The sequence below is a fragment of the Mus musculus genome, chromosome 14, assembly GCF_000001635.26.
Source record: "Mus musculus strain C57BL/6J chromosome 14, GRCm38.p6 C57BL/6J".
NCBI lineage: Eukaryota > Metazoa > Chordata > Mammalia > Rodentia > Muridae > Mus > Mus musculus.
Window position 1 is genome coordinate 121,685,104 of NC_000080.6, and position 15,306 is coordinate 121,700,409.

General features: G+C 47.5%; 1 protein-coding gene across 46 annotated transcripts in view; it reads right to left on the reverse strand.

The window, feature by feature from the left end:
• Positions 1-15,306, reverse strand: part of Dock9 (dedicator of cytokinesis 9) — a 259,536-nt gene that overhangs the window by 146,739 nt on the left and 97,491 nt on the right. For 7 of the 46 annotated variants that reach the window (XM_030247584.1, XM_030247583.1, XM_017315765.1 and 4 more), the window contains exon 1: positions 13,091-14,130. The exons of 37 other annotated variants lie outside the window; for them this stretch is intronic. In XM_030247584.1, the coding sequence (XP_030103444.1) occupies positions 13,091-13,210 (120 nt within the window). In that variant the 5' untranslated portion in view covers positions 13,211-14,130. Of the gene's footprint in view, positions 1-13,090; positions 14,131-15,306 lie in introns of those variants that run through there. 2 more of the 46 variants (NM_001347596.1, NM_001081039.1) reach the window with 1 other exon arrangement.

Genomic DNA, 15,306 nt, shown 5'->3' on the forward strand with positions numbered 1-15,306 from the left:
AGCTGGCCCTAAGGGTGTGAGTGTGGTAGAGCTGGCCCTGCCACTCCTCTGCCAGGGTGACATGCACAAGGGAGAGATGCCCCCCTCAATGGGAGAGCTGCCTCTGCCCCTTACTGGCTGCGGCATTAGGTAAGCTAGCTAGGGCAGAGCTGGAGAGCTCGCCCTGGTGGTGTGGGTATGGGAGAGATGGCGGCTGACCAGTTCGGCTACCACCCAGGCCCAGACCCAGGGTTCTGAGCTTGCCTATCACTACCTCGATCCCATCTATGAACTGCTGGAGCTTGTGAAGGGGCCAGTCCTACAGATCCAAAGCTGCAGGATCTCCATGGCACACGGCAACGACAGGCTATCCAAGATGAGTCCCAGTGAGGTTCCAGAGTTGATAGCGTAGCAAAGCCAGAGGCCTCAAAAACAGACCAATGACTCACTGCAGTGAACATTTGCAAGTAAAGACGTGTGGACAAAAGGCATACTGTGAGACAGACACCCTGTGACAGTACAACTTCCACAATGAGATTTTTTTTCCCCTTTGGGGGGATGAGTAGAATTGGGGTACATGATACAAAAAATCTCAATCAATCAATGAAAAGTTAACAAAACAAAACAAATCAACAAACTGATAAACATGAACTGCTGGTGTCCCAGCCCCAAACCCCAAGAGAGGGAGCTAAATAATTCAGCTCCGTCAACTTTAGGACAGGTTCTCCTTGGGTTTAATGAGTACAAGAAGCAACCAGTTGCTCAAAACAGTAGACTGTGGGGTGGGGGAGGGAGAGGCGAGGGGTGGGGTGGTGTTGCAGGAGACCTGGAGGACACTAGTGCACAGACAGTCCAGGTTACTGGGAATTCAATGTGAGGGAGAAAACATCCAAGGACTTCCTGAAAAGCCTGGGGCAGACAGTGAAACTGTGAACCTTGGCTTAAGGAACAAGAGATGTCTAACAGTGTGAGCCAGCTTCCTCTGAGCGGGTGGGAGGCACTGGAATTCAAAGGAATGGCTCCTATGGAGGAGTCCTTGCTCCGCTTTGTTCTCAGTCTCCTCTCTAAGGTGCAGGCCAGGCACTGTTCAAATCTGAGGTGCTCACCTCCAGTCTATAGCATGTATGGCAAGATGAGACCTAGGAGAAGATGGACTGCAAGAGGCCACGGGCAGGAGAAGCGCAGGAACAACGTGCATGCATACACACACACACCTTCCAGCATGGGATACCGACCTCCCATCACGAAATGAGAGATGTGTTGTTCTTTCCACTGCCCATGGCATTAAGACCAGAAACTGCCAGCACACCAACACACTCAAGGCTCAGGCTGGAGTTTCAGGCTGACCTGGGCTACACAGTGAGACCTTGTCTCAAAACAAAAGCAACAGCCCTCTGAGATCACAATAAAAATAGCACAGCCCCATTACCATTTCGTAGCTCAGGGTCTGGGAAATTGAAGTAGATGTGCATGTGTATATGTGTATGTGTGTGTGTGTGTGTACACGCGTGCACATATGTGCACATATGAGTGCCGGTATCTGCAGAGTCCAGATGCCCTGGAGCTGGAGTTTCAAGTGGTTGGGAGCATGGGTGTTGGGGATTCAGCTCAGGTCCTATGTAGGAGCAGTCTGAGCAGACTGAGCCATGTCTCGAGCCCCCTTGAAGTACAGGGAGGTAAAGAAAAGTTTGGAAACTTTCATACTATGTAGCTGTGGTGTTTGGATGATAATGTCCCCCGTGGACTGAGATGTTTGAATACTTGGTTCCTGTTTGGTGGCGTTTTGAATAAGTTTCGGAAGTTATCTTTGCTGCAGGAAGTATGTCACTGGGGGTGGCTTTGAGGTTCCAAAGCCTGGTGCCATTCCCAGTGTCCTCTCTGCTTCTGCTCCTACTTCAGAATGGCATCTCCGAGCCCCAGCCCCAGCCCCAGCCCCAGCCCCAGCTGCCATGTCTCCGCTTTTCCACCACACACTCCTTAAAGTCCTAATAACCTTTTTTCTATAAGTTGCCTCAGTCATGACGTCTAGTCACAGCTGGGGCAATGTGATCACCACAGTGTACCACAAGCTTGTGCAAACATCTGGACTTGAAGACCATCCATTGCAACGTTCCTGTTAGAGATGTGCTCAGAAGGAATGGACCATCCTGAGTCCCTCAGAGAAGTCTGCAGCCCTGGGTAAGGTTCTCCCCTCAGCTCCCACCAAAGCACTGCAGGCAGACACTGTTCGTTTTAATTTCTACACTGTGATAAACACAGGAGGCAAATGAGAGCTTACCTAAACGTAGATTTGAAAGTTAAAGTACACCCATGAGGATCTGGAGACGACAGCCCAGCACACAGGAGCACCAAACTCTCAGTTGTGCCGAGTCACCTTCAAAGCTGCCTACGCCAGCAGTGACACCCTTGTGCTGACTCTTCTAGCTGTGACACACTTGTTCTGACTACACCAGCAGGGACACACTTGTTCTGACTACACCAGCAGGGACACACTAGTTTTCTGTGTGTTCGGCTTTCTACCTTAGAACCAAGAACATGTCCAATCCCCACGCCCCACCCCCATAGGGCACACTTCTAAAAACACTCACATTATAGAACTTGTCAATGAATGGTGATTTTATTGATCGAGTATATCCATTTAATGATCACTGGCCATTTAATACAAATATGATAATAGATGACCAGGAGAGGCTTTAATGTTGCTTTTATAAGAAACCACGGCTTTCCAAAATTACTCATCCACTTCTTAGATGAACAGAACTAAAGAAAACTGTGACCAAGCAGTGGTGGCACACACCTTTAATCCCAGCATTTAGGAGGCAAAGGCAGGTTGATTTCTGAGTTTGGGGCTAGCCTGGTCTACAGAGTGAGTTCCAGGTCAGCCAGTGCCACACAGACAAACCCTGTCCCAAAAAAAGAAAGAGAGAGAGAGAGAGAGAGAGAGAGAGAGAGAGAGAGAGAGAGAGAGAAAGAGAGAGAGAGAGAGAGAGAGAGGGAGAGAGGGAGGGAGGGAGGGAGGGAGGGAGGGAGGGAGGGAGGAAGGAAGGAAGGAAGGAAGGAAGGAAGGAAGGAAGGAAGGAAGGAAGGAAGGAAGGAAGGAAGGGAGGGCAAAGAAAAGCAAAGCAAAGCAAACTGTGTCTTCAACATCATATGAAGAACGGATAAAGCTGAGGTCAATACCAATCACCTCTAACCCATTGAACTGCTCCCATTGAGGGCTGTGCTCAGTGGGGCTGCTGCTGAGAATATTAATGAAGAGAAGAAGACAGACAGGAATTTAGGGAACTTACTCCCTGCCCAGGAGTCACATGAGAAAGAGTGCTGGGCTTGTTCTCTGACAAACAGAGCATCAGGCACTGCCTTTCCCTGACCCCAGCTGCCCTAGGGAAGAAGGGAAGCCCTGTATAACCCAGCATGTTCTGCTTCTGCCTGCTTCCTATAGGTGAGAAGTGCTGGGTGATTCCATATAGATCCAGACTATAGATCCAGACTCTTTCACACTACCCGTGTTTTTCCTTCACTAACATCATAGCCTCAAAGTTATTAATTCTGAGACAATGAGGTCACAAAAAGGCTGTAAAAGCCGACTCTGTTCCGATTTCCTCACAACATACCCTAAGCCATTGAGGCTGAAGGTAAATGTCCCCGGGATATTCTGGCTCACAAACAAGTTCCTGCAGGCTTAGAGGCAAAAGACACCACAGAGACCAGCTGTGGTGGTGCAGGTAGTGTTGGGAGCCAGAACTTAAATTCCAGTCCCCAAAATATCTAGTAGTACTGAATATGGATTGTGCGGATTCATCTTAGCAGTCCAGGGGATCCCAAAGCTTAGCCCCAGACATCCAGCATCCACATCTGGAAGTGGCACCTGGGAATGCAAGCTCACCCCGCCCCCCCCCCCCCGCCCCTGCCCCCACCAGTGAATCAGCAGCTCTGGGGTGCTTTGCACAGAGCAGTGGCGAGTTACAAGTGATCCAGGTTAGTTCTCCGCAGTGAAAGGAGCCAAATCAAGCCAGATTAGAATATATTAAAGGCAGGTTTATTGGGAAGCTGCTCTAGAATGGGCTAGTTCACTGGCCCTAAGGAAGGAGGCCAGGGAAATGGCCATGGGTGAAAGGGGGAAGGGAGAGGGAGAGGGAGAGGGAGAGGGAGAGGGAAACAGAGGGAGGGAGGGAGGGAGGGAAGAAGGGAGGGAGGGAGGGAGGGAGAGAGAGAGAGAGAGAGAGAGAGAGAGAGAGAGAGAGAGAGAGAGAGAGAGAGAGAGAGAGAGAGAGAGAGGAGGGAGGGAGGGAGGGAGGGAGGGAGAGAGAGAGAGAGAGAGAGAGAGAGAGAGAGAGAGAGAGAGAGAGAGAAAGTAAGTAAGTTCAAGGCTGAGAGGGAGAGTATGTCAGGTAGGGACTGAGGGTTGCTGGGAGAACCTGGAGGCCAGGTCTACTTTGATATGTAAAGCATGCACCTTAATCCCTAGTCCTAGGGTCCTAAACCAAACAGCAAGCAGCCAGTACAGTCAGCTTCAGTACAACCTTACCCTTCAGCTGGCATATCTTTCGCTAGGCTACATACATTCCTATCTCATAGAACAAGCTCAGGGGAGTGAGATGATTTAAGGAAGGCCGCACAGATGGTAACCCTGAGGTGTCATCCTCTCCACCTCCCCCCACCTCCCCCCACCCCCAATGCCATACGCCTCAGGTCTGCACTGGGCCCCTCCCTGCTGCACACACACAGACATGGATGGCACAAGTGCAGGGCCTTTCTGATCAATGCTGAGCTCTGCTGAGCCAATCCTGTGCCCGAGGCTTGACAGTCGCACTCCACAGAGAGAGAGTGTGCTTGTTCAACAACACTCATGTCCCAGATGAATATTAATAATCTTACTCTGAAGTGCATGCTCATGTTAGTGGATGCACACAGATGCTACCAGGCACTAGACCTCACTTGCATGCAAGTGAGCACTTAGGCGTGAACTTTGCAAGGAACACCTCAATTTACACTAACATCATTTGTTTTCTTCCTACAGATTCACAGATACGTTGTTACCTCATCCAGAGACTCACCCCTCTCCACAACACATTCCTATTTGGAGACTAAATGTGTAAATTTATGGACAAGTAATACTTAGTGGTATTCAGTAAGGTGGCTACTAGCTACATGTGACTGTTGATTATTTAAAATGTAGCTATTCTGGGGCTGGAGAGATGGCTCAGTCAGAGAAGTGTTTGCCTTGTAACATGAAAAAAAGCAGAGATGTCGTCACATCTATAATCCCAGGCCAAGAGGATGGAGGCAGGGAGGTCCTTGGGGCTTTGCTGGCCAGCTTAACCTACGGGTAAGCTCCAGACCAATGAGGGTACACTCACACACAGTGACTGTTGTGAGTTATAGGCAGAGACTAAGTGTTAGTGTCAATCTGACTAGAAGAATGCATAACTACCTTGATATTTTTATAAAGATTAGTAATATTTTTTTTTTAGAAATTCTTGGATAATAATCAATGACATCTGTTTCAGGCTACCTTACTTCGGCTATCAAGAAGTTTAAAGTATATACTAATTACGTACTATTTCTGGGTTTTTTGTTTATTTGTTTTTGGTTTTTTGAGACAGGGTTCCTCTTTATAGCCCTGGTTGTCCTGGAACTCACTTTGTAGACCAGGCTGGCCTCGAACTCAGAAATCCGCCTGCCTCTGCCTACCGAGTGCTGGGATTAAAGGCGTGCGCCACCACGCCTGACTATTTCTGTTATTTTTAAGGTTTGGTGTCAAAAAGAAAATGTTTACTTTCTGAAACTCTCTTTTGTTTTTTAAAAACCACCACAGTAGAGATGCAGTGGTCAAAGCTGTCCCCATGAGGCAGAGCGGGAGGAGGGAGAGCCTGGGTCTCTGAGAAGCCCCTATCTGCATCATTCTGTCCTGGTAACAGCCATCTTCGTCCCTGTCTTTCCAGTCTCCACCAAGCACAAAATGGATCAGAATAAGGTCGCTCCTAGTGTTCTCTAACACTCACATGGCTGCAAATTTCAGCTATGGCTTCTAGAAAGATACAAGGTACAGGTGACAAAAAGAATTACCACCACAGAGGGACTCAGGAGGGAGTGTCACTTTGGGGATCTAAGTTTGCCCTTCTGCATCCAAGTCCAGTCATAAACATTAATTAGACTACCAGTTTCATTCAACTCAACTAACCAACGACAGCCTTGCTGCTGGGGACACCAAACTGAAGTCCAGCTGCTGCTTCCTCCAGCTCTTTTTAGCAACACAGCAGGGTGTTGGCAGCTGATCTCAGGTGGAGGAAAAGGAACAGGAGAGTGGCCCTCAGTGAATGACACCAGAGCCAAGTTCAAAGCCAGCCTCAGTGTGTCAAGGAGACCATGCTTCAGAGTCTCTATGAAGGTGTTAAGGACAGTCAGGACCGTGGGATGCTGAGCCCTGGGACAGGCCATGCTGAGCCCTGGGAGGCGAGGGGCAGCTCCTACCTCAGGTAACTGTCCAGACAGTGTACAGTACAAGTGTGCCTCCTTAGCACAGTGCCAGGCCCTGGCAGTCCTTCCCTGGGGAGGAACTGCCTCCACAGAAATGAAATCTGGATACAACCCCAAACCTGATCCGGGAAGCTGACAGGCTCCTTATCATCCTTCTGGTTAGAGGTATGTCCACCTCTAAGGAATGAGGACCCTCCAAACTTCCTCAGCCTCAGAACACCTTTCTAGGAAAAATTCTGAATTAGTTGTATCAAGTCAGAGGGTATTTCAAACTTCTAGAAAAATTTAATAACAACTACAATCCAAGACATCTTAGTTCTAAAATTTCCTTCATGGGTAGTTTGGAGGCTCAAGTGGGACTTCCAATATCTCCTATCCACTGTCCCAAATCCTGCCTCCCTTCTACGCCTCTCCTGACTCAGTCACCGACCGTGATGAGACGGTACCCCATTGTTCTATATATGGTACCTGCGCTGACTAGTTTTATGTCAACTTGACTTGAGCTAGAATCCTCTATCTGAATCTCAATTGTGAAAATTCCCCCACAAAATCTGGCTGTAGGGCATCTTCTTAATTAGCAATTAGTACAGAAGGGCCCAGCCCATTGTTGGTGGTGCCACCCCTGGGCAGATGGTCCTGAGTTCTAGAAGAAAGCAGGTCGAGCAAGCCATGAGGAGCAAGCCAGTAAGCAGCACTCCTCCATGGTCTGTGCCTCCAAGTTCCTGCCCTGTGTGAGTCCCTATCCTGACTTCCTTTGATGATGAACCTGGAAGTAGAAGTGTGTAAGCCAAATAAATTCTTTCCTCTCCAACTTGCTTTTGATCATGGTGTTTTGTCACAGCCAGAGTAGTCCTAACAGGACAGTCCCCCAAGCCCCCAAACCAAACACTTTTACATAAACTAAGCTTAAATCTCCACGATCTTAGTCCTGCCCCCAACCCTGGGCTGTTCTAGGAAAGACATGAAAGGCAACCTACCCACTATCTCCCTCTGCACAGATGAAAATACCAAAGCTCTGCGGGGGGTGGGTGGGGGTGAAGGGGTGACCTGAAAATTTGACAAGAATATTTCTTCTGTCTTGTTGGGCCAACAGAAACCTCTTCTAAACACTCCAGGTTCCTTGGTGCCCATTGCGCCAATAGGGGGATAAACATTCAGAATTGTCCTGGCTCGTGCTGTAAAGGGATGGAAAGGGGAACCTAGGGTGGAAAGCCACATGTCTGTATATTTTCAGAGAGTCTATCATTTCTGTGTACCTTTCTGGGAAGATGGTCCATGTAACAGTGAGGTAAGAAAGACACCAGAGGACAACTATACTTCTTCATCTATAGCTCCAGGTGCTTTATATACAATGAGTATTTATTCCCTTATCTATATAATTCAGCCAGATGTTCTGACCGCCAACAGTCTTCATCGTGTTTTAGGGTACGTGTATGTGTGTGTGTGAGTGAGTGTGTCTGTGTGTGTCTGTGTATGTGTGTCTCTGTGTGTGTGTGTGTGTGTGTGTGTGTGTGTGTGTGTGTGTGTGTATGTGTGTGTGTGTCTGTGTGTGTGTGTGTGTGTATGTGTGTGTGTGTTTTACTTTTTAAGATTTGTTCGTGTATATGCATGTACATATGCACACGATGGATGTGTGAGGACACCCCCTAGGAAAGAAGGTGTCAGATTCTCTTAGAGCTATGGTGACAAGGATGTAAGTCCTGGGACAGAGCTTCAGTACTCTGTAACATCCGCAAGCACTCAGCCATAGAGCCATCTCTCCACCTCCAATTTTCAAGGGTATTTTGTTGGTTTGGTTTGGTTTGTTTGTTTTTTTGGTTTTCTGAGACAGGGTTTCTCTGTATAGCCCTGGCTGTCCTGGAACTCACTTTGTAGACCAGGCTGGCCTCAAACTCAGAAATCCACCTGCCTCTGCCTCCCGAGTGCTGGGATTAAAGGTGTGTGCCACCACTACCTAGCAATTTTCAAGTTTTAATGAAGACCTTTTTCCCTTTCTACCTTTCCCTTCCCAAATGGCAGGCTTAAATGTCTCTCTCTGTGTGCGAACGTATGTATGTACGTGTGTGTGTGTGTGTGTGTGTGTGTGTGTGTGTGAGAGAGAGAGAGAGAGAGAGAGAGAGAGAGAGAGAGAGAGAGAGAGAGAAAGAGAGAGAGAATCTCACAAAACCTAACTAGGAGTTGGCTATCCTGGTTCTGTAGTTCTGAGATGCAGATCCAGTTACCAACCAACTCCCTGCATACAAGTTTCCTCATCTGTAAGAAAAACACAGATCTTCATATCTACAAAGCAAGGAACCTAAAGAGCTTGGCATGAAAGGGAGGTGGTGACAGAGGCATGTAAGTCCCCGAGGGACACCATTAGGGCAGTCAGTCTCTCTGCTCTTTCTAGGAATGTACTCCATAAAGACTCCCTTCCTACACTACTAAATAAGATAGGTGTATAACAGTGGGCGCCTCGCCTGTGCAAACAGCTCTCGGAACAGTGGGGAATCCCATGTCCTTACTGGAAAGACTACAGCTTACATGAACGTTTAACTTTCACACAGTGTGGCCTTTTCTCCGGCTAGGGATGAGTTAAATGTTCTCTGAGTCTTTGGAGAGAGTGGGTGAGATTAGCACACACTGTGGCTACATGTGAGCGAGCTCCTTCATTACTCAGGCCTCAGTGACAACCCAGCAAGTCTGGTGGAGCTCAGGTCCTACACCTGTGGCTGGATGAGCTAATGGACAAACAAATGAAGCAGAAAACCGGAAGATGGGCAGAGTCGTGCAGAGTACGCAGCTCCCAGGAAGTGCATGTCCTGATGCTGGCCACCTTACAATGTGTCATCACACAAAGGTGACAGGAACATTTCTAAACCTCACAATATTGAAACACAAATGACCAAGAAATGACTCATTAAATAATGCCAACTGTTGTCCTTCCTTCTACCGTAGTTCATGCAGATGCAGCCCTTTCTTGGTATGACTAAGTCTTCTGAACTATGAAGTCCTTGCCCACACACCGCACTTTAGGACCTTCACTCAGTGTGCCGTGTCCATGGACAGAAAGGCCCTCGCCTCCTAGCTCTGCTGTAGGAGCTGGGCACCGACGGGGCCACTGGAAGCCAAGTCCTCTCTCTACAAGGTGCACACGGGCAGCCGCCACACTGCTTAGTGATCACGTGTGACTGCAAACATTGGAGTCAGAACTCAAATCTGTTAACATGTGTTATGTCCCACAAAGATATGAAAAAGCAAACATGTATGTGGAAACAGGACTCCATTTGCATGTGAAGTTTAGCTCCTCCCTGTCCACCTCACAGAATTAATCCCACCCAGGAGCTCCACTGAATGATCTGCCAAATTCCACTCCAGGAGCTCCACACCCTTTTCCTCTCAAGGGCAGCAAAATAACAATTAGGATAATGTCTTTCCAAGAGTTAGCATTTGGAGGGGAGAGAGTGGTATTCAGTGTGAGCAGACAGCCCTCAGATATCAAGAACATCCCCAGCGCTCCCCACACATTACCCACAGTCACAGAGTCACCACCGATGGTTTGGAACTTAACCTGAGTGGCACAGGGACATCTGTCTCTTCTGCTCTCTAGAACTATGCAGACAAGACCCACCTATGAGACAGACCCTTTGGTCTCAGAGTTTTCCTGACATCTAGGCACAGGATCTTGCTGAAAGTACTGACTTCCAGCAGGTGTGGTAACCTGCACCTATACACTGGGTAGGAAATGAGACAGACGGTCCTGGAAGTCAAAACTCAATCTAAAAACAGAACCACCACCAATGGCTTTCCTAGCCCTAAAAGGAAAACCTTAAACGTGTCAAGTCTGTCAGGCCAGAGGAAAAGGAAGCACCACGGCAAGGCAAAACTTCAGTTTACAAGCTAAGTCTGCAGAAAGCACTTTAAGATGCATACACCAGTACATTCACTGTGGCATTGTGACTGATGGCAAAGAACTAGTAACAAACCGAATAACTACACAATTAAAGTAGATATTAAAAGGGGAAAATTACATTGCCATTAAAAATTAGGCATATATGGGTCGGGAGGCAGCCGTCAGGTAAGCACTTGCTATGCAAGCCTAAGGACTTAATCTGATCCCCAGCTCCATGTGCTAAAGGCAGATGTGGCAGTGTGTTCTTACAGTCTTAGTGCTGATAAGATGGGGACAGGAATTTAAGCTCCTGTCTTTACACCTGAGGGATGAGAACTGAGCCTGATTTCTGATAGACATGCATACATGCATATACTCATGCAGGCACACATACACACACACTCACGCATGCATAAATCCATACATGATTTTGGAGGTGTTCTGGGAGAAAACACTTAAAAGATTCTGTATTCATGGACTTTCCGAAGCAGACAGGATATGGAGACTTGTGCTTTCTTAGGCACAGACAGGACAAGTCAGGAGTACACAGAACAAGTTAGCAACAACGGCAGCCTTCGAGGGGTTGTCTCTTTCACTTAACTATTTCCAGGGGCTGCAGTGTGGCTCAATGGTAGAGCATTTGAGGACTTGCATACATGAGACTTTAAACTGGATCCCACCCCAGGAGTAACGGGATGCAATTTACATTCTTTATTAACCATTAGTTGTCCCTTCTAAATTGTTCATTATTTTCTCCTAGGGACTACACGTAATAACTAAATGTTACTTCCTAAATGGACTATGTTCCCTGTGGCTAAACATCTCTCCATATAGTTCACTCAATTACGGGCTCAGGGGTTCTCACACAAGTCCAGGGGCTATCAGTGCTATGCTAATGATCAGCACCCCAACATACTGATCTTGGGTCTGCACACTTTAGAATGCTCCCCTAAGAAGCAAGCTGTGCTCTCAGCAGCTTGCTGCATTCTCATTTGCTGTGAGCAGCTGTCTTCACAGACAAAGAGATTCACCCTGGCTAGGCACCCCCTAAACATCCTGGCTTCTATCTGATATTCCCCTCTTATCTTGTTTACCTCTGTGGAAGAGAAACTCCTGCAGATAAGAAAGTTGTCAGGTTGTATCAGTTTCCTTCCCTCTCCACACCCCTCTGCAGGTGCACGGAACTGGACCACTCCACGGGACCAGAAGTTTCCATGTCCCAAGAATCATTTCCCCATGTACACCTGTAGCTGGCCCAGCCTTGTCTTTTACAATTCCCAGTGGAACCATCTGGACTGAGCTAAACAAGGAACTACAGCATACGCAGAAAACATGAGAACACTAGAAAGAGCAGTCATGTTTTTTTAAGAGAAGTCACTTCTACATTATTTGAAAGAAAAAAATCAGAACATCACTACAAGCTACTTAGTTCTTCCGGTAACGATTTCTGCCCATCCAGAGAACCACGAGAGAACAAACACATTTCAGGATATCCACCCAGGAAACCCAAACCACACAACATCCTTCATCTTCCACTCTAGGATTTCACCCTAGGAGGCATGCAGGTGACTCAAGCCACGATGATACAATGAGCTATCTATCAGGCTTGAAGATAGGGAGCAAACAACTGTAAACTTTATATTCCAGAAAAGGGGCGGAGGCAGTAAATCTGTATGTTAAAAATGAACTGTGTGCGTGTGGCGGGGTGGGGTGGGAGGGGGAGCCAACTTATTTGACTGACTTTCAGTCAAGAACAAGCAGTACAGTTTTGAAGGCGGCGCAATACAAGTAAGTTAACCCCCCTCATCACAAAGGAAAGCGATTCGGTCAGGGTGAAATATGCTCTTGGAGAGTTTAAGCTCCCACCCTCACAGCTGTTAATTGCCAGTGCAGTAAACTGGAAACCAAACACTAGAGCACTAGAGCAGCCACAACTGAACTTCCATGTTTGGGGTGGGGAAAGCTACACAGAGGTACTAGGCACTAGCTTGACAATCCCTTTAACAGCCCGTGTGAAAGGCTCAATTGTCCCCTCGGCAGAGCACGCTGGTGGTTTCTGCAGCTTGCTTTAAAAAATTATGTGCCTTTATTGTACTAAAGAAATTCCAAACGGGAAGCACAGCCTACTCATTGACGGTTAACAACACAATTACTTTACATGGTCTTCCCTTCCAGAGTCTAAGAAGGCACTTGAGTTTGTTCAAACTACTATGGGTTTGGCTAATGCTAAAACATCAACTTTGCTGTCAGCTGAGATTCTTTCTGACTCTGTTCAACACAAACGCCCCTGATAAAAATAAACAAGGGGAAGAGACCGGCGTGCACTCCTCAGCACCTACCTGCCTTGTTTTCTCACTGACATAAATAGACAATGCACAGAAGGGTTTAAGTCTGCAAAATACTTCCTTTCCAACTCCCAGGGTGCTGTTAAAACCCCCGCCCAGTTGACTTCTGAAAAAAAAAAATCGTTGTGGCTAGGTGTGACAAAATTTTTGAACAATACTAAATTGTTTTATGCAAAGCTCCTCCCAGAAACCTGTTCACCCACAAACGTCAACATTTCTTTCCTGAGGAAGGATGGAAGTAGACTTCAGGCCAGTCTATAAGGAAAGGTAGAGATAAGGGTTTCCTAGAGACAGGCGGAGCAAGTCAGAAAGGAGCAAGTCGGAAAGTCAGAAAGAGCAGCGGGATGCGGTGGGTCACTGACTCATTCAGAAGCAGTCACGGTCCCGGGACAGGGCGACAGGACGGGACTCTTACCAATGTGGAGCTCTCTGCCTCCACGTCTGCCTGAGCTGCATCCTTGTACTGCAGGGGGGACTCGATGACCAACTCCTTCTTGTCACTTCTACCGCTCGTCCTGTACTTCTCAGCCTGCATTCTCCACACAGACCACTGTCAGAAAGCCTGCAGCAGGGACAGCTGAGAGTCCCCCACCAGCCGCACCGCTGGCCAGAGAAAGGAAAGGAAGCCTGAAGCCTGTTTCCCAGGCACTGGAAGTGCAGAGCCTGAGGGGTGGGGAAGGCATGACCGAGAAGGCCAGCCTCTAGGGGTGTTACTACAGCTAGGAGAATGGGAGGCTCCTGCTCGCTGGCCAAAGAAAAACAACCCCCAAACAGAACAATACACAGTGTACTGCCTCTGCAATGAAAGACCAGCCTCATTGTGTCTGTTCCACACAGCGTGGGCCAAATCAATGTGAATCCAAATAGTGCAGCATTGAGAAGGAAGCCTGCCGATCCCAGCGAGGCTCCCTCATAAGGACTTCCGATCTGAAGCCCCCAGCTAGGTCGCCTGGCTGGTCTAAAAGTTGCAGTTTCAAAACGCTTTCATTTGTGTTATGGCTAAGCACCAAGAACTTGGCTCCTGATCAAAGCAGGACCAAACGAGCAAGCAAGGGTGTTCCCAGGAGGTACAGTTCAAGAAATCATTTCTCCTTGCAGGACAGACAGCAGCAGACAAACTCATGTATCTGTTTTATGCCAGGGAGATGATACCGTAATGCTGAATAAATTAATAATGCAGCCAAAGCATTTACCATGGACATTTTCTTTGCACACAACAACGTGTGTGTGCCAGGATGTAGTGTGCCCAGTGTTAAAGGATGGAGAAGGTCAGAGTGGAAACGTAAAGCAGAAAGTCTCTTCCCTCAAGAATAGGAAAAAGATGGGAAGTCCAAAGATATCCTGAAGAAGAGAGATACACAGATGTTCTTGCAGAAGTCTGCTATCAGGAGTTACAGAGCCAAAGTTTGGAGCTGAGATGAAAGGATGGACCATGTAGAGACTGCCATATCCAGGGATCCACCCCATAATCAGCATCCAAACGCTGACACCATTGCATACACTAGCAAGATTTTATTGAAAGGACCCAGATGTAGCTGTCTCTTGTGAGACTAGGCCGGGGCCTAGCAAACACAGAAGTGGATGCTCACAGTCAGCTATTGGATGGGTCACACGGCCCCCAATGGAGGAGCTAGAGAAAGTAGCCAAGGAGCTAAAGGGATCTGCAACCCTATAGGTGGAACAACATTATGAACTAACCAGTACCCCGGAGCTCTTGACTCTAGCTGCATATATATCAAAAGATGGCCTAGTCGGCCATCACTGGAAAGAGAGGCCCATTGGACTTGCAAACTTTATATGCCCCAGTACAGGGGAACACCAGGGCCAAAAAGGGGGAGTGGGTGGGCAGGGGAGTGGGGGTGGGTGGATATGGGGGACTTTTGGTATAGCATTGGAAATGTAAATGAGTTAAATACCTAATAAAAAATGGAAAAAAAAAAAAAAAGAAGTCTGCTATCTTTTTTGTTTCCTCATATTCCCTGAAGGAGTAACTTTTTAAGAGATCAACTAGCAAAAATCAAAACACAAGCATCGGAGAGGTTCGCTACAAGGATGCACGAAGGGGTTTGCTACAAAGATGCACGAAGGGGTTTGCTACAAAGATGCACAGAAAGCATGTACTACAGGTGGGTTAAATGTAAAGATGCCCTTCGGGTGGAACCCCTCCCATTTAGTGCCTGTTCACTTCTTTGAAATCAAGACCTGTCTAGTAACAGATACAAATATTATAATAGTCAGTAAATAGCATCCACAGTCTCAATGTACAAAATAGTCTAGGACCAGAAGCCAGCAGAAGAAATGCAGTCCAAACCCACCCAGCCCCACCATCACTCTGCAGGCACCAGGATGATGGAGACTGCCAGAGCTCAGTAGGACTCAAGTGGAAACTGAGAGGCCACACAGTGCCTAACTGCCCTCCCTCTTTCCCTTCAGCACCTGCCACTGTCATTTAAACACCAGAAATCCTTCTGACTATGATCACCACTGTGTAGTAAATAAATTACTGAGTCCATTTAAAAAATAGTTAACTTGCTGGGTGTGGCTGTTCACACCTATAATTCCAAAACTCGGGGATAACTAAGGCAGGAGGATTGCCACCAGTTCAAGGCCTGCCTAGAACTAAAAGTAAGC